The 16,433-nt window shown below is 32.3% G+C and overlaps 2 protein-coding genes across 2 annotated transcripts; both read right to left on the bottom strand.

The window, feature by feature from the left end:
• Positions 1 to 492: 492 nt before the first annotated feature.
• On the bottom strand, positions 493 to 5,102 carry LOC122603278 (nicotinate phosphoribosyltransferase 2-like). The gene is made up of 15 exons (XM_043775948.1): positions 4,718 to 5,102; positions 3,705 to 3,852; positions 3,479 to 3,598; positions 3,255 to 3,389; positions 3,091 to 3,152; positions 2,919 to 2,994; positions 2,691 to 2,792; positions 2,252 to 2,368; positions 2,043 to 2,101; positions 1,757 to 1,931; positions 1,530 to 1,664; positions 1,361 to 1,459; positions 1,099 to 1,207; positions 829 to 941; positions 493 to 748 (listed from the first exon to the last, which is right to left on the bottom strand). The coding sequence occupies exons 1-15, from the start codon at positions 4,927 to 4,929 to the stop codon at positions 671 to 673; spliced, it is 1,740 nt and encodes a 579-aa protein (XP_043631883.1). The 5' UTR covers positions 4,930 to 5,102; the 3' UTR covers positions 493 to 670.
• A 7,138-nt stretch (positions 5,103 to 12,240) lies between these two features.
• LOC122605842 (transcription factor SPATULA-like) lies at positions 12,241 to 14,744 on the bottom strand. The gene is made up of 7 exons (XM_043778798.1): positions 14,281 to 14,744; positions 13,717 to 13,827; positions 13,551 to 13,616; positions 13,167 to 13,232; positions 12,816 to 13,076; positions 12,652 to 12,717; positions 12,241 to 12,481 (listed from the first exon to the last, which is right to left on the bottom strand). The coding sequence occupies exons 1-7, from the start codon at positions 14,710 to 14,712 to the stop codon at positions 12,464 to 12,466; spliced, it is 1,020 nt and encodes a 339-aa protein (XP_043634733.1). The 5' UTR covers positions 14,713 to 14,744; the 3' UTR covers positions 12,241 to 12,463.
• Between the last annotated feature and the right edge of the window lie 1,689 nt (positions 14,745 to 16,433).

Genomic DNA, 16,433 nt, shown 5'->3' with positions numbered 1-16,433 from the left:
GACATCATGCATATTTATATATCGAAGGTAGCATATTTATAGTTCTTAAGTCATTAGTTTAATCAAAGCAGTATCAGATCAATATTCTAAAATCATTAGCATCTTATACATATCGTGATATTAAACAATCCATGTATAATTAACAAGTTCTACTAATCAAAATCATTAGTTATTTAGTTAATAAAAAAATACTCTTAACTTAATTTGGTTTAAGATGCTAAGACAAAAAAATGTGGCTCAGGATCTTAAATATCATGGTTAGACAACATTCATTTGCTAATTGCTCACCATAAATTAAAAAAGGGTAACTGATCCTCTGATGGCCCCACTGACTAGTCCCATGCCAACATTGGAGAGGTAAACCGCATAAACATGGTTAATCGGACAAGGGGCTCTCGTGTTCAAACATATTACTAAACTTTTCCTACTTGTCTTCCGCAACTAGACTACCATCACAGGGACTAACACACCAGATACGGTGAACAAACAAGATTGAATATATAAAGTTCATCAATGGAAACTTTTATTTTTTGTATGTTATAAGCAAGTTGGAACATCAGAGGCTCAAAAAACCTCAAAACAAAAAATCGAAATTATTATGTATCCAAAGAAAGATATCATGAATGACTATATGATGGTTTGTTTATCTGTCTGCATAGCATTTACATCCTTACTGCAGCTCTCCAACGGGTGCTTCGTTGAGCCATAGAAAATGAATGAATTCATACAACTTCGCACTAACACTAACCTGCGCCAAAAGCATTACATAAAGTCGTACTTCAGTTAAAGATTTCTTGAAAGTGTGTGCATCATAATAGATAGCATTACCTTGTAAGGGGTTGGATTCAATCTTCTCATGTGATCAGTCCGCATTTGCTCCAGTTGCCTCATACAATGTTCTCTGATCTGCTCAAGCGTTGGCAATTCTTCCCTTGCTTTATCTTCACATGTTATAAACATATTAATCAAACAGAGTATATATATTGGATATGCTCAACGGGAGGAACACATTTCTTGATCTGGAATGTGTAGGTTGACCAAAAGTTCACATATTGATATTAATTATTATTATATAATACAAAAAGACACAAGTCTCACCTACACTTCCAGGCCAATAACATTTCATAAGATCCTCAACACGCTGTGGCACCACATAAGCCCTCTTGGATTCATTAAATGGGTGCCGGCATAAAATCCTTTGGCCTTCCTGTAGTTTACAATGACTGATAAACGTTAGATTTTCCCCTTAACTTTAAAATGCAACAACCTGTAACATGATAATGGGGGTATGTTCCTACAATAAAGCGTAATGATTTTCAACAAGGCATAAACAAATTTACACAAAACACAAGAAACTTACCTTTGGCGCTGGTTCATTTTCCCCTGACATTATATCTACAAGGGCATAACCTTCCTTGCCATACAATCTGAAAGATCGCTTTTTACAAGGAATAGAGACCTAAAACCACGACACCCAATTGTTATAATATATACATTGTACAGCAGAAATCAAGTTATTGATTTCAAACCTTTGAGACATCTTCTGACAGCTTTATACGCGGCTGATTATTAATCTCAACAAGCTTGAACACACAGCCTAGAGCAGGTTGAGCAAAGCATGTGACCAAATTGGTTCCGATGCCGAAAGAGTCAACCTCGTGGCCCTGATCAGAACCAGCAACCAAAATTAACATAGAATCTTTTATATGTTTAAAGAGTTTTATCATTGTTGGACTCAAGAAAACTGACACCTCACCTGTTTGTTTAAAGCATCTAATGTTTCCTCATTGAGGTCATTACTAGCAGTAATACCAGTCTTTCCAAAACCAGGAACTTGAAATTCCTTTTCTATGGTTTGAAAGAACTTCCTGGTCTCGCATGACAAATAAGCAAGGTCGCCCGAGTCTAATCTAATTCCCTTTGCTTCATACCTGAAGGGAGCAGTTATCAAACGAAGATATGTGATTGTAATAACAACTGTAATACAAGCACTTGCATAAAGATAAAGCCACATATGCATGATTAACATGTTAAAAACATACCCTAAATCATTTAGTGCTAGAGCAACAGCACAAAAATTAGGAACACCACTCCTCATCACCTGATTGTATGCAACCATATAACCATATTAGGTAACCAAACAATAAAAGTAAGTTATAAAAATGTAATCAAATAAAATGCTTAAGCATGTACTACTGCAACTTTAAATGAGCAAAAGAAGACTAATGGCAATTGGAATTCTATGACTTACATCATATGTGTCCACAAGAGCCAGAAAGTTGTCAGGAAATGCCAAGGCATATGAAACAAAAGCTGCTAGCTCACTTTGATTAGTTTCGCCAAATACACCTTCTGATGAACTTAACCGCTGAAACACACAATTCATAGCACATATGTTACAATGTTGATAAACAATGGACGTCTTTATTGACAATTTAACCCTTGACCCACATGGTACATCGCGAATTATACATTTATTTACATGTTTACTTTTCAAACTAAATTAATGTGTTTCTAATTACTCTGTGCTACATAAGGAAACTGCAAAAGGGCTAAGAGAGTGAGGTAAGGTTTTCCGCGGTTCTAATTTGAAGCATATAAGGTAAAGCATTTATTATAATAACATCTTTGCATTAGGTATTCTACACTTTGAATTCGTAATTGTGACATCCATGAGAACAGAATTACACCTTGAGTTTGCCCAACCACGTCTGTGTAAGGCCAACGAAATCCTTGCATACTGTAGACTTATCATGACTATGGAGAGACTTCTCTGTTATCTCATCAGGTCCCTAAACATAACCAAATTTACTAACATAAGTGAATAAATAGCAAAAATACATGCTCAGAATAATATTGTATTGCACATGTAATTGAATATTCGCTGAACAAATAGAAAGGTTATGCATTAAACCTACCGTGAATGAGCTGACAAAAGCATGAGAATGGGTCCCACGAAGCGGTATTCCAAATAATTTTCCAGCTGCACAATTGCTATCAACACACAAAAATGATGAGACACAAAGATATAATAGAAAGATTCGATGGTTACTACCATCGAAGTGAAAAATATGTGGTCAAAAAAATCACCTTGTTGCATCAAATCCTCCCATGTAGCAATACCTTGATGCCCCTACACCACCATCTGGGCCCTATACATGAAAGTAACAAAAGATTCTTTATAATTCTAAATTTCTAATGAACCGAATCAGTTTATAATATACATTAAATAGGAAGGAATAAAAGTATAAAACCTGTGCACGCCGTAGCCCAAACTCAAGAAGAAGTTTGGATTTCCCAGCAACAAAACGGTGCCTTGCAGCATTTGTAGTAACTAAAGAAGCAAAATTTATAAGATTTACAAAAGGAGTTTCCAATAATTGAACCACCTGAAAAAGAATATATATGATTTGTAACAGTCTGAATCTTTTAATGAATATCATGCAAAATGAACAAAGTAAGAGATCACAAGACTCACAGCCACAGGGCCTTCAATCCTCATCAAGGGGACTTTAGGAAATACGACAGATCCCTCGGCAATAGCATATACCTCAACATCAGAACAATCGATTCCTCTAAGGTAATCAAAGAAGCCATCCTATGATCAACATCAAAAAGGTTAATGACCCTCATGCCCTTTCTGGTTTCCATTCAGAATGGAGTAGCCATAACGTTACTTTTGACTCTAGAGAGCAATTACTTACCTCACATGTGGGAGATAGACATTCTCGAACAAAAGCAATCTCATCCTCCGATAATTTAAAATTAGCAATGAATCTTATGCACTCTTCAAGACCTGCAAAAACTGTATATTCACCGCCAAAGGGATTCCTTCTAAAATACAAGTCAAACCTGAAAAGGCCCAAGATTATAGAAAATATAATTAGATTATAGTGCAATAAATTCTAAAAGGCTGCCATCTAATTCACACTAGTAAGAAAATGAGTAATACATTTAAACACAACCTAAAGTACAACGTATGATTCTTAATAAAACCTAATACACTAAAATATGCATTAAAAGTCTAGCAAGATTCAACCTTTTTCTTATGGTTTCATATATACATATCTACTACATGAAAGTATTTAGACCTCTACATGCTAGCACCAAATCTAACTCATAATTCCATGTCAAAGAATAGCCCATATGGTTGCAGAAAAAAATCCTTCTTTTCATTTCTAAAAAACCAAAGAAAATTAATATAGAAAACGTGTTTAGTTAGTTAAGCGCCTCTTTTAAATGATTTATAAAATAACCAGGGGTGACAACCTTTTACCGAAAAAAACGTGTTTAGTTGTCTTCATTTTGCAATTTCAAAAACACAAGATTAATTCTACTTCATTATGGTAAAAAAAATACAGAAAGGTTGTTTTGAATACACATCCTTTCTTGAAATCCAAAGGCTAGGTGCATAATTTTAGCTTATTTAAAGAAAGCACTAATTTTTAACACACTTACAAATATGCACTCCTAAACAACCTTCAATTTTTTTTTTTGCTATATAAAGAAAGATACAAAATTCATCAAAACACAATTCAAATATACTTTCTACTTTTCGGGCTTATGTTTTTTATAAAAAAGTTTCAATCTTTCTGCAAAAAATAGCAAAATTTTACCTCTAAACTATATTCAAGAAACACAACAAGCATATAGTATAATAACAATAATATATATATATATATATAAGAAAAGAACAAGGAAAAAGGGAATTGCATACACAGCAGGGTCATTATGTTTGCCGGCTTTCCAATAAGCATAAGCCATGGTGAACTGATAAAGATCCGTTAGTAACGGCGTCACCATTGGATTTGTGGGCCCATTTATTATTCCACCCCTCGCCACCCTCTTTTTTTCTTCTGCTACGCCGCCGTTCATCTTCTTTTCCATTCCCCCCCTATTATATCTATTGCTTATATCTATATTTTGCATCTATATATGTATGTTTATTTATATATTTGTGTGTATGTGTATGTGTATGTGTATGTGTGCGCGCGGGTAAACAATGAAGAGGGAAGATATATAAATAAAGAAAAGAAAAGAAAAAATTGTGTGTTGTTGGAGGAGGAAGAAGGGAGAAAGAAATGGATGCGCGATTTTAACAAAGTCTATTTAATAGAATCCAATTTATAATTTATGTGTATATATTCTTTCTTACTATATATATATTCTATTTTATATATATTCTATTTCACAAATTTTTAATATATAAATAAAATGCTTTTAAAGCATGCTTTGAACATACATATAATTATGTCTTTAACATGGAACATATATGTAAATCTCCCTTCTTTCTTTTCACGCATTTTTATATTATTACATATTTGCCCTTCGAACAGGATCAAATGAAAATCTTTATGGAACCCGTCTCAACTTTAGGTAACCAAATCTGTCTATATCTTATGTCTCTCATAGCCCAATTAAGAATGGATTAGACATTGTTGTTGTTATACTTGTATATATTTGCCTTTCTAACAAAGTTTTTTTTTCTCTTTTTAATAAACAATCAATTGATCATGTAAATAAACATTTTGTCTTACAAAATGGATGATGTCTTGTTAATTAAACTATTTTTCATATGGTTTTAAAGATAAGCAAACATTTGCCTTTTTAACGATTTTTTTTTCCTCTTTTTAATAAACATTCAATTGATCATGTAAATAAACATTTTATCTTACAAAATGGATGATGTCTTATTAATTAAGTTGTTTCTCATATGGTTTAAAAGATAAGCAAACATTTCAAAAAGAAAATCACACAAACATATTATTTTAAAAGATCAAACCTAAAACTTACAGGTAGAAATTAAATACATCAACTAATTTAAGTAACATCGTTTGTTCTAACAACCAAGGAGTCTAAAAACCAAGTCTAACAACCAAGGAGTCTAACAACCAACTTAACTTAACGAGACTTTTAATTCATTTATGAGGTATTTGCCTTTAGCTTATTTGTAAATTAACTTACTTATTTGAGTTGATTTATGTTTCATACTTCTCATTTTTAAAACTATCAAAGATAAATTAAAATAAGCTAAGCCAAACACATCTTATTACAATATATATATATATATATATATATATATATATATATATATATATATATATTGTAGTTACAGTTTTTATGAATCCTCCTCCAAAAAAGATATTCTAGGTATATCATCTCACTTCTAACGATTGGTCTCATTTTAAAAACAACAAATTTTAATAGTCTTCTTTAAACATTTTGTTGTTATTAAATTTGTCTACCTACAAGTCATTTGTTGTTCTACTTGTGTGTCTTGATTGTTGTCGACTATATACTAGGTTTTGGTTTTTTATTTCTTCTATTATTTAACTAAAAAGATTTTGTTTTACGTTGTTATATTGTTATTAGTTAAATGTTTATAAAAGGGTACATACTTAGATGTTAAATTAATAAATTGTTACTAAAAATTAAAGATGGTTGGCTAGCTTTTTGTCTTAATCCTGAAGGAATGGCGGATATTTCAGGTTGTGTCACGGTTTTGATTAATAATCTAATTAAAGTTAGGGGTTTGCTAAATACAGCCCTTAGGGTTGTGTTTAAGATGCATAAATTGTTTGTACATTTACCATGAAAATAAGGGGTCGAACTTTTAATATGGAAGGTACAAGTTTTTTATGCACGTTAAATACAGCCCTTATGGTTGTATTTAGCATTTCCCTTAAAGTTATTTAGTTTGAAGGGATAATTCAATAATAAATCCATCGAATAATTACCTTTGTTAGTCCTGAATGTAGTTTATGGGTAGGATTCTAGGAAAACCAATACCATGGTCATGCTCATGTGTCGACCGCACAAATTTCGACTGCCAAATTCATTAGTGGTATGAATAAGGATGTATAAGATTTTTGAGGTCAAGGACAAGAAGTGAATCTAAAAGTATGATAACATATTCATCAAAGATACATTACTTCTTTGGTTTTTTTAACTTGGAGTTATAAAGGTCTAAATTAGTGCTCAAGTTAATAGATTTGACATGTTAAAATAGTATTGTGTCGTGTTAACGGGTCGGTATAATAATAAATTCCACAGTTTTCATTATGTTGAATTAAATAATACTACTTTTGTCATCCTATGTTTATTGTTTATATCAATATCAACTATACAGTGTGTAACAAGTAAAGAAACGACAAATGAGTAATTAAAAGTTCGTTTGAGAAAGGCTACTTGAATTCCAATTTGACCCTTCTTTCTACACCAACTATCACGCTTATGAATCATTCCTCTTCTTTGATTCCTCCTACCACTAACTTGCCATGTATTAATTTCCTCCTGAGTTATTGGTATGAAGAAATCATAAAGAATAGAATTGTAATATAAAATAAAAATAGCGAGAAAGAGAATGAGTATTTGGAAAGAGAATGGATTATGTTGTTTGGTACCCACAGAGAATAAATATATATAAAAAATAAAATTTTAAATAATAATATATTTATTACATATAACATCTCCAAAAAAATATAAATTTTTTTTTTCATTCTCTACAATTTGTAGAGAATGGAGAAAATGGAGAAAATAGAATTGATTCCCCTTTCTCATTTTCTTTCTTCGTCGCAAACAAACAAGGAAAATCTTTCTCATTCCCTTTTTCTCCTTTCCATTCCATCATACCAAACACCTCAGTCTTATGTGAATCTTGAACTCCTATTGTTACTTAAACATGTCACTTTGTGTCTTCAACTTTTAAAATTTCATTTCAAAGAACGGTCATTTAAATTACTCTCAATGACAAATAAACATAAATTTGGTCATTTGTATTTATATTTGAATAAATTATCAACCGATAACAAACATATCATCACAAATATATCCTTATGTATTATTCGATACAAAGCCGACGGTCGGCAAAGACAACCATCGATCACCATCAATCCTGACCGCTTATATGAATTAAATTTATAACTTTTATTTCTGGATTTGAATATATTTCAAAAATTAAAGTTATTTAAAAAATGATCCATACAATTTTTTTTATAACTAACTATATAGTATTATTAGTATAGTATTAACTACTTTTTTTAACGTTCGTGTTACGGGACGGCTAGCCGTTACATCCATACGGGCAGACAGTCACTAACGACCGATCCACGAAGTCAGGGACCACAGGGGAGGGAAAACCAACCAATTTAACCGTTACAGAAGACATGACGTTATATTGGAGGTAAAACCTCATCTGCTCAGACTCGAACCCTGGTCTCCCAGGATCTAAACATCATTGCAGGACTTCGAAATGTCGCTAGGGTTTTAACCCATTGGCATAACTATTAGTTAAAGCAATTTAGTATGTACAAAAAAAGATTATCAACCATTTTGACCAAGACCCAATCCATTTTCATAGTTTAATAACTGGACTTTAGAGTTGGGTCATAACTAGGCTTTACTCTCTAACCCAGTCTACATGGCAATCCATTTTAATAATATAATAGCTGGACTTTAGACTTGGGTCATAACCAAGTCATTTCTATGCATCTTTGTTTGACATTACTCGTCTTTCTTATTATTATTACTAGTAAAATTGGGCACCGCGTTGCGGGCTTCAACTGTCATATTGTAACACTTGTATTATTCCGCTTAATATAATATCAATGATGTGTTGTTTCAAATATATATTTATTTAAGGACTAAACCACATTAGATTATTTCCATGCATTGCGTGCTTTCACCTATTGTGATTACGTTTTGCTATTGATGATGTGTCGCAATATATGCTAGCTAAAAACTTTGGAATATGAAATACATATTTGTCTAAAGTGAAAACCACAAACGCTTCTAAAAAGTCTATAATAACGAATACTTATATTTTATATATGCAATAAAAAAAACGAAAGAAAAAAATTTAAATAAAAAAGTTTTCAATATATTAGTTAAAAACACCAAATGAGAAAAATATGGAAAAAAGTAAATAGTGGTACATAATGGTACATGATATGACAATGAAAAAGTTGCAATACATTGATTGGAAACCCAAAAGGAAAAAAAATGTGAAAGAAACCAATAAGTAACATGCGTTTGAAAATTTGAACGGGATGCACTATGGCAAAATTCGGTGGAAAAGTTGCGATATATTGATTGGACACCCAAAAGGAAAAAAAAGTGTGAAGGAAACCAATAAGTAACCTGCATTTAAAAATTCGAACGGGATGTGATATGACAAAATTCAATTCGTAGTTCAGTATATGTGGTGGACGAATAGTAACTCGCCACATAGGTAGTTACTATTCATCCAAGCTACTGTTCATCCTTCCGTTTGTATTAATATATAGATATAATTATATATATTTTTTTTGAAACGGCAAAATTTCTTGACTTTAGTAATTGGGAAAATTTCATTAAATATTTTTTTTTACGTAAACTTTATAAATCAACGTTTATCATATGGGGTTAATAAGTATGCTGCTAGAAGCAACATATTTTTAGAGTTCTAGCAGATTGTGAGGAGAGATGATTTTGTATTTACACACGTGATTTTTAGGGGGGTGGGGGAGATTGTGAAGGGAAATGGAGAAGGATATATGTTTCTAGCAGTATATTTGTCTTTCCCTTTTCATATATACAAAAAGTAGATAAAATTTTATCACAGCCTGTATCCCGACCCTCTTTTTTGGTATTTCGACCACTCACTTTTTGCAGCGAGGGTCGCTGCAAAAAGGGTCGCTGCAAAAAGTGAATAAAACAAATTCATATTCATCTTTTCTATCTTTTTAATCTCTTTAATAGTTTACATATGTTAACTAAATCAACACACACACTAGATCACAACCCCTCTCTCTCATCGGATTCATCGTCACCAACCACCGCCGCCGGATTCATCATCATCAACTAAGGTTTTTCTTTCTATAATAAACGGTTACGTTTCCTTTGTTTGAAGTCGATATATCATGGTAATTTTTATGGAGTAACACAAGTGTTTGCTTCGCAATTATCGTCGTCGCATCCCCTCACATGTTTTGTATTGTGATCACTGTATAGGCGCTGCAATAGGCGGGCACCAGGCTATTTAGTATAAAAAAAATATTAAAGATTACGTAGAAAAAACGTATAAGTAAACTATATTAGGTATAAAACACAAGTAAATATATAAGTAAAGAGCATATAAATAAAATTAAAAGTATAAAAGTTAATATAAATATATGGCTACTTATCATGTATTTTTAAAATGTGTAAAATGTGTACACTGTTGACTTGACAGACATTAGTGTAAATTTGTTTTATTCACTTTTTGCAGCGACCCTTTTTGTAGTGACCCTCGCTGCAAAAAGTGTGGTCGAGTTACTAAAATACTGGTCGGATCATCAGGCACCAATTTTATAACTCATCAATTATTTTGAATACTTGCGTTAGACTACGGATAACCCAATGGAAGTCAAAAGTCATCAAAAAGATAGTCTATAGTACTCTGCAGTTACTTTTTCGGGTTGGGGACTTGGAAGTACAGTATTTTACCTAATCACTCACAAAATGGACTTTTTCTTGATTTCTTGCAGAATGGTATGATTACATTTTTGTACATACATACCATATGATTACATTTTTGTACATACATACCACCAAGCCACCAACAATTGGAACTAGCTGGTGAAAATCAAACCGAGACTCCTTTGAAACGCTAAGTTTGGCCCTTAAAAATGTGTAGTCATTTCTATCCACAAAATCTTGCATCTTTTCAAATAACGACTCTAAACTTTTGGGTTTCGCTTGTTACTGCATAACCCAATTATCATAAGTATTTCTCTTTTATAGGTTTTACCTATATTTGAATTGTTACAAGGGTGGAAGAAGTACAAAAAAGTTACCCAATTCTTATCTAATTTATCCTCTAATCAAAACTTTTCAACTCACAACTATCCAATTTTACCCAATTCTTACCCAAATCACTGACAATACATACTCAATTCTTACCCAATTTCATTTTCTTTTTCATTTAATTTTAATACATATAATTAAAACCATATAAATATAAAACATAATTTCATTAAAATAAAAACCACAATACATAATATGGAAAATGATTAAATACGACTAAAAAACACTTAAATAAAACTAAAACACTTAAATAAAACTAAAATACTTAAATAAAACTTAAACTAAGCCTCGGAATAATCCGAGTCAACAGTGTTGTCACCGTCATTGCGGTGAATGTAGCGATAGCGCTCAGGAGACTCGGTGGCCGCGTCTGGTAGAGGAGAAACGTACTCCTTCCCCGGGTCAGAGTAGTAAGGTACATCCTGACCACCACCCACATTGACTTGCGAGAATACTCCGTGGTCTAGCGTCCTGGTCAATGTTGAAGAAGCGGCGTTTAACTGAAAAATAACTTGATTCAGTCAGTCGATCTTATGTCGAAGTTATATAAGATGCTCATTCTCCGCGATGTTACGTGCATAACCCGGGCAATGAGTCGGTTGATTGCGGCTTCGTAAGCCGCTTTTTTCTCGGAAACGCCCTGAATGACGTTATTCACATCTGAGAGGTGTTTGGAGTCGTGATTTAGGTGAGTTTGGATAGCCATTTTACAATCACGAAGGTCCATTGTAGTGATTTTGGTTGAAAGGAAGTTGTGAAGTAAATGGAAATTGGGTGAAAATGAAAGTTGTGGTGTAAAAATTGGAAGAAAAATGGGGTTTTTATGGGTGAAAAGGTTGAAAAGTGGATTAAAATTTAAAAAAAAAAAAAAAAATTAGATCTAGCCGTTTGGGGGGGGGGGGGGGGGGGGTGGGGGGAGGGGGACCCACTACCTTCCAACATTCAAAACTTCTTACCCAAACTCGGTTTCAATACTCGAATTACTACCCGATCAGGCCTTAACCGACCCTTACCCGAACACCCTCCATGGTGTAGCCGATCGGGTATGGGTTGCTTGATGAGGCGATGAGTACCCGACTCCCAATCACTCCTATCTAATGTGCATAAAACTGCCAAACCCTCAGATTTATCGGGTATTTTTTCAACAACATTATTTTATTTATACTTTGACAAGACGTTAAACATCAACGTTGATTTTTGAAAAACAAATAATTCGGGCTAACAAATCATGACTGACAAACAAAATAACTTTTCTTAGTCTCATGTCAATTTAACCATGTTTAGCAGATCCTTCACTGAATTGATACAATGAATCACATAATTCAAAAAGACATGTTACCAAAAAAATCAATTTTTTTAAATGACGACTTTAGACTCAACGATATATACTTCTTCATATACTATAAAAAACCGCACTTAATTAATTCATCTAAAGTCTTTCATTAGTCAAATTCAACTCAACCATGGAAAAAAGTCAAAAACTTCACCATCATCATTCAAGGTAATACAATATAACAAAGCAAACATATTGACACCACCTTGAAATCATAGTACAGAATACCATAACAGTTAAAAAGATCGAGCTCAACTTCATGACTTAAAAGTGGCATTTTCACATCTCTGTATCCTCACAAGATATTCATTTCCGGTGCAACCCCTAAAAAAACAAGTCAAAACATAGAAAATAAGGCCTTATTAGTATGGTTATGTTTTTTTTTTTTTTTTTTGGAATGGCAGAATTCATTTTATTTAAAGACAACTAGCAAGACACTAGATGTCATAATATAATTGCAATTATAGTCTAGAGAAAAACCAATATATGCTTACCCGTTCGTGTTGCGAATGCATTAATATTTGAGCCACCTTAGATTCATTGCTACTCATCAAACATTCCTATAAATGAACGAAAACACGTATATGCTACAAGTCATTTTCCTTGTATTATAATAAAATGTAACAATAGACCTTAAAAAAAATATCAAGTTACATACCGCTAAAGGAGATGAAGGTTCTGGCCGATTGATTATGTGTGAAAAATCAAGTAACGTTGGTTGTGGTGGGCCTCGGTTTGTGCAATGAATTGGGAGACTAAGCATGGGATTTGTATACATTTCTTGGTTCATCGACGCCATGTTTATGGTTTCGTTTCTTTCATTTAAGCCGATTCTTGAATTAGGAAGATGGTTAGGCTGAAGAACTACCGGTGGTTGGGACATGGAATATAGATTAATTCCGTTCCGCATTGTTAACATCTATCAATCAAAATGTTAATTAATGGATTTAGTTTTTAAAAATAAATTGACAAGCACTATTATATGAGTTCATATGTATTGCATATATACCTGAACTCGGAGTTGAAGCTGCTTGAGATATTCAATGGCTTCATCCAACATTGACGCCTTATCCGTCTATCAATCAAATCCACAAATACAATAAAAACAAAAAAAGGAAAAAAAAAACGGATCCAAAACAAATTCGACAGCTACTTGATTGTTAACTAAAAAAAAGCGCAAACTCGACAAAAATAAAATAGCAAGCCAGACGCCAATGTTTAGTTTAAGTCCAATTTTGTTGGTCCTTTTGTACCAATTAATTTTAATCATAAAACCCAAACAAAAATACTCGCAAATCAATAGTGACTGGAAATTTTTTGATGTAATAAAAAACATATAATTAAACACATACAATTTGGCTCGAATAAAACATAGTGTAGAAAGCTCACTAACCTTATTGGAATTTGGAATTAGTTTTTGTAAGGCCTTCATTTTCTCATTTATCCTGCTTCTCCTCCTCTGTCCATTACATTACACATTCCATCAAATTTCGAATATTTATATACAAAAATGCAAAAACACAAATAATTTAATTTGGAGATGCAATAATTAAACAAACCTTTTCTGACATATTGTGAACCTCGGCAGCTCTAGTTCGTTTGGATGGGTTACGGCTAGTAGTGTTGGATTTTGTCGACATTTCTTCCATCATATTTTCAAAACCACCCTCCTTAATTATGATCAAACCAAAGTTTGATGAGATATTAATTAAGGAAGCTAATCACAATCACAAATACATTAATATCAAAATGTTTATGGACCTCTTCAACATCCTAGACCTATTCATGACACGTAAACACGTCATAAAAGCTCAATATATAGTTGATAAAAGCTCAAAAAAGGTGTACAATATATATTTTTTTTATAAATTAAACCGATTCTAGCTACAATAAAATGAGGGGATTTACAGTTGATCAAAAAAAAAAACATTAATGCTTTAACAAAATGAGTGACTATATTATAAAACAACAATTAAAACGTACATTTTAATTATAAGTGGCATATCATTTACAGCTAAACATTTTAAAATATACGAGTAAGTAATAGCAAAACGATAACACCACCAAAATCCATTATCTACAATAAAGAAAAAAGAGGAAAGAAACACGAAATGTATTAATACCTCAGTACTTTCATTATCATATTCATCAAAGTCATTATTATTATTATTATTATTATTATCAATATTAGTCGTCGTCGAAGAAGAGACATATGGCATTAGATTTGCCAAAGGGTGATAATGACCACCAGCTGTTGAAGAACAACCAAGAGTGGGGATCCGGTTAGGAACGGGTAACCCGGATGGATAAACGGGTTGAAGTGGTGGCATTTCACATTGTGTTTGTTTAGTAGTAGTAGTAGTAGTAGTTGTAACAATAGATGGCCAAGAATGAGATGTTGTTGTTAAGGATGAAGATGATTTAAGAAGGATTTGTCGGAGGAACAAAGAGATGTCATCGGTGGTTTCAGCTGCTGGTTGGGAATAATTGATGTTAGATGAAGAAGAACAACAAATGATTGGTGTCGTCTCATCATACATATTGTTGTTTGCCATATATTTTTATTACTATACTATATCAAGTTACATGCATTATTATTATTATTATTGTTGGATAAGTATATATATATAATGCAAAAGTAGACACATATATATAGAGTTACAAATAATTAATGATCAAGAGAAATGTTTATGAATGATATGTATAGTATATGTAATTATGTATACATACAAATGTATTTTGTGGGTGTGGGTGTGGGTGTGGGTGTGGGTGTGTGTAATTAAAGACAAATACATAAAACTGTGGGCTGAGTGGTGTGTCTTCAAGTTGTTCGCAACAGATGGAAGATGATTGATGTGGGTGAGTGACGGATATCCACGCGCCTTTGATTAGAAAGTACTATGTGTAGTGGAAAGTGAGAAGGAATGGAATGGAATGGAATGGTAAAAATTCTTTCGTTGATTCCCATTAAACACTTCACAGCATGTCCATGTCCCAAAATTTGAACTACATATATATTTGACTTAAAATTTATTACGAATGGTATTCGTACGATGTGGTGGTGGCGTTTGATGGTGGAGATGGCGGCGATGATGGCGATGTAATTAATGGCGGCACCGGTGGTTACGGATATATATTGGTGGCGTGTGGCGGGGTGGTGGCGGCGGTGATTGGTGGTAGTGGCGGAGAGTAGTGTAAGTTATGGATGTAATGTGATTTAGATGTATCGTACACCATGTATATATTAGCATGTGTATATTGTTTAAAGTTGAATTTTGAAAGTTCAAAACTCTATATGCTTTATAATATGAGTAGTGATATATCTTCAACATTTTTTAAGGATAAAATAAGAATGTAATCTTTTAAGGATACATCAAAATTGTAAAGATAGATTTAGATAGATAAAATAAGGATGTATGAATATTTTTTAAGGAAAATGAAAACCTAATAGTTAAAAATCAACTTAAAATTTACCTTTTCATTAGTTTTTTTAAAGGTGTGGATAATAGAGTATCTAGTTTACGTTGTGTTAATTGGACCCACGCTAAAGAACCCTTCACCCTCAATACCTAGTAGGAGAATAAACTCCCAACTAAAACGCCTGAATTAACGACATTTAATTGGGATATAAATTGTCCAATTAAGTTAGATTTATTACTTTTTTAAATATTGATCGTACAATTAGATCTTATACATAAATACAAGAAAGTAAAAAAAAAAAAAAATTAAAAACACTAGGATTTCTTTTAAATAATTTGTGTATAGGGAGAATAAATCCAAATAACAATGAAATTAGTTGCATTGGCTTAAAAGTGAGCTGAAGCGTGAAGGAAGGCGTGGGGAACATTCTAAACAACTGAAATTAACATGTGCTATACACTAATCTCAATCTTTAACTAGAAAATTAATATGCTTTATTAGAAGTTAATAGTACACATAAAATAGCTAATGTGATATTTGGTAACTTATATGGGAGAAGCTTATGTTTTATTTGGAGAACGGAGAGAATACTAATATTCAAACTTTGGCATAAACATACTTGTACAGATTTAGTGTAATATTTAACAGTTGCAAAAAAGATAATAAAAATAAAATAAGGCAAAATGTTAGAAATTACAACTATACCTACAGCTATATAAAATAAAAATCCAAAAAATAATAGGGGAAAAATTATATTAAAAAAAATATCAAAAAATTTAAAAAAAGGGAAAATTACCTAAATAGTTATATTTGAGGGTGTATATCCTATTTTAGACACCTACATTTAAATTTACTA

Source organism: Erigeron canadensis, chromosome 6 (genome assembly GCF_010389155.1).
Source record: "Erigeron canadensis isolate Cc75 chromosome 6, C_canadensis_v1, whole genome shotgun sequence".
NCBI classification, from domain to species: domain Eukaryota; kingdom Viridiplantae; phylum Streptophyta; class Magnoliopsida; order Asterales; family Asteraceae; genus Erigeron; species Erigeron canadensis.
This window is presented reverse-complemented; position numbering and strand designations above follow the sequence as displayed.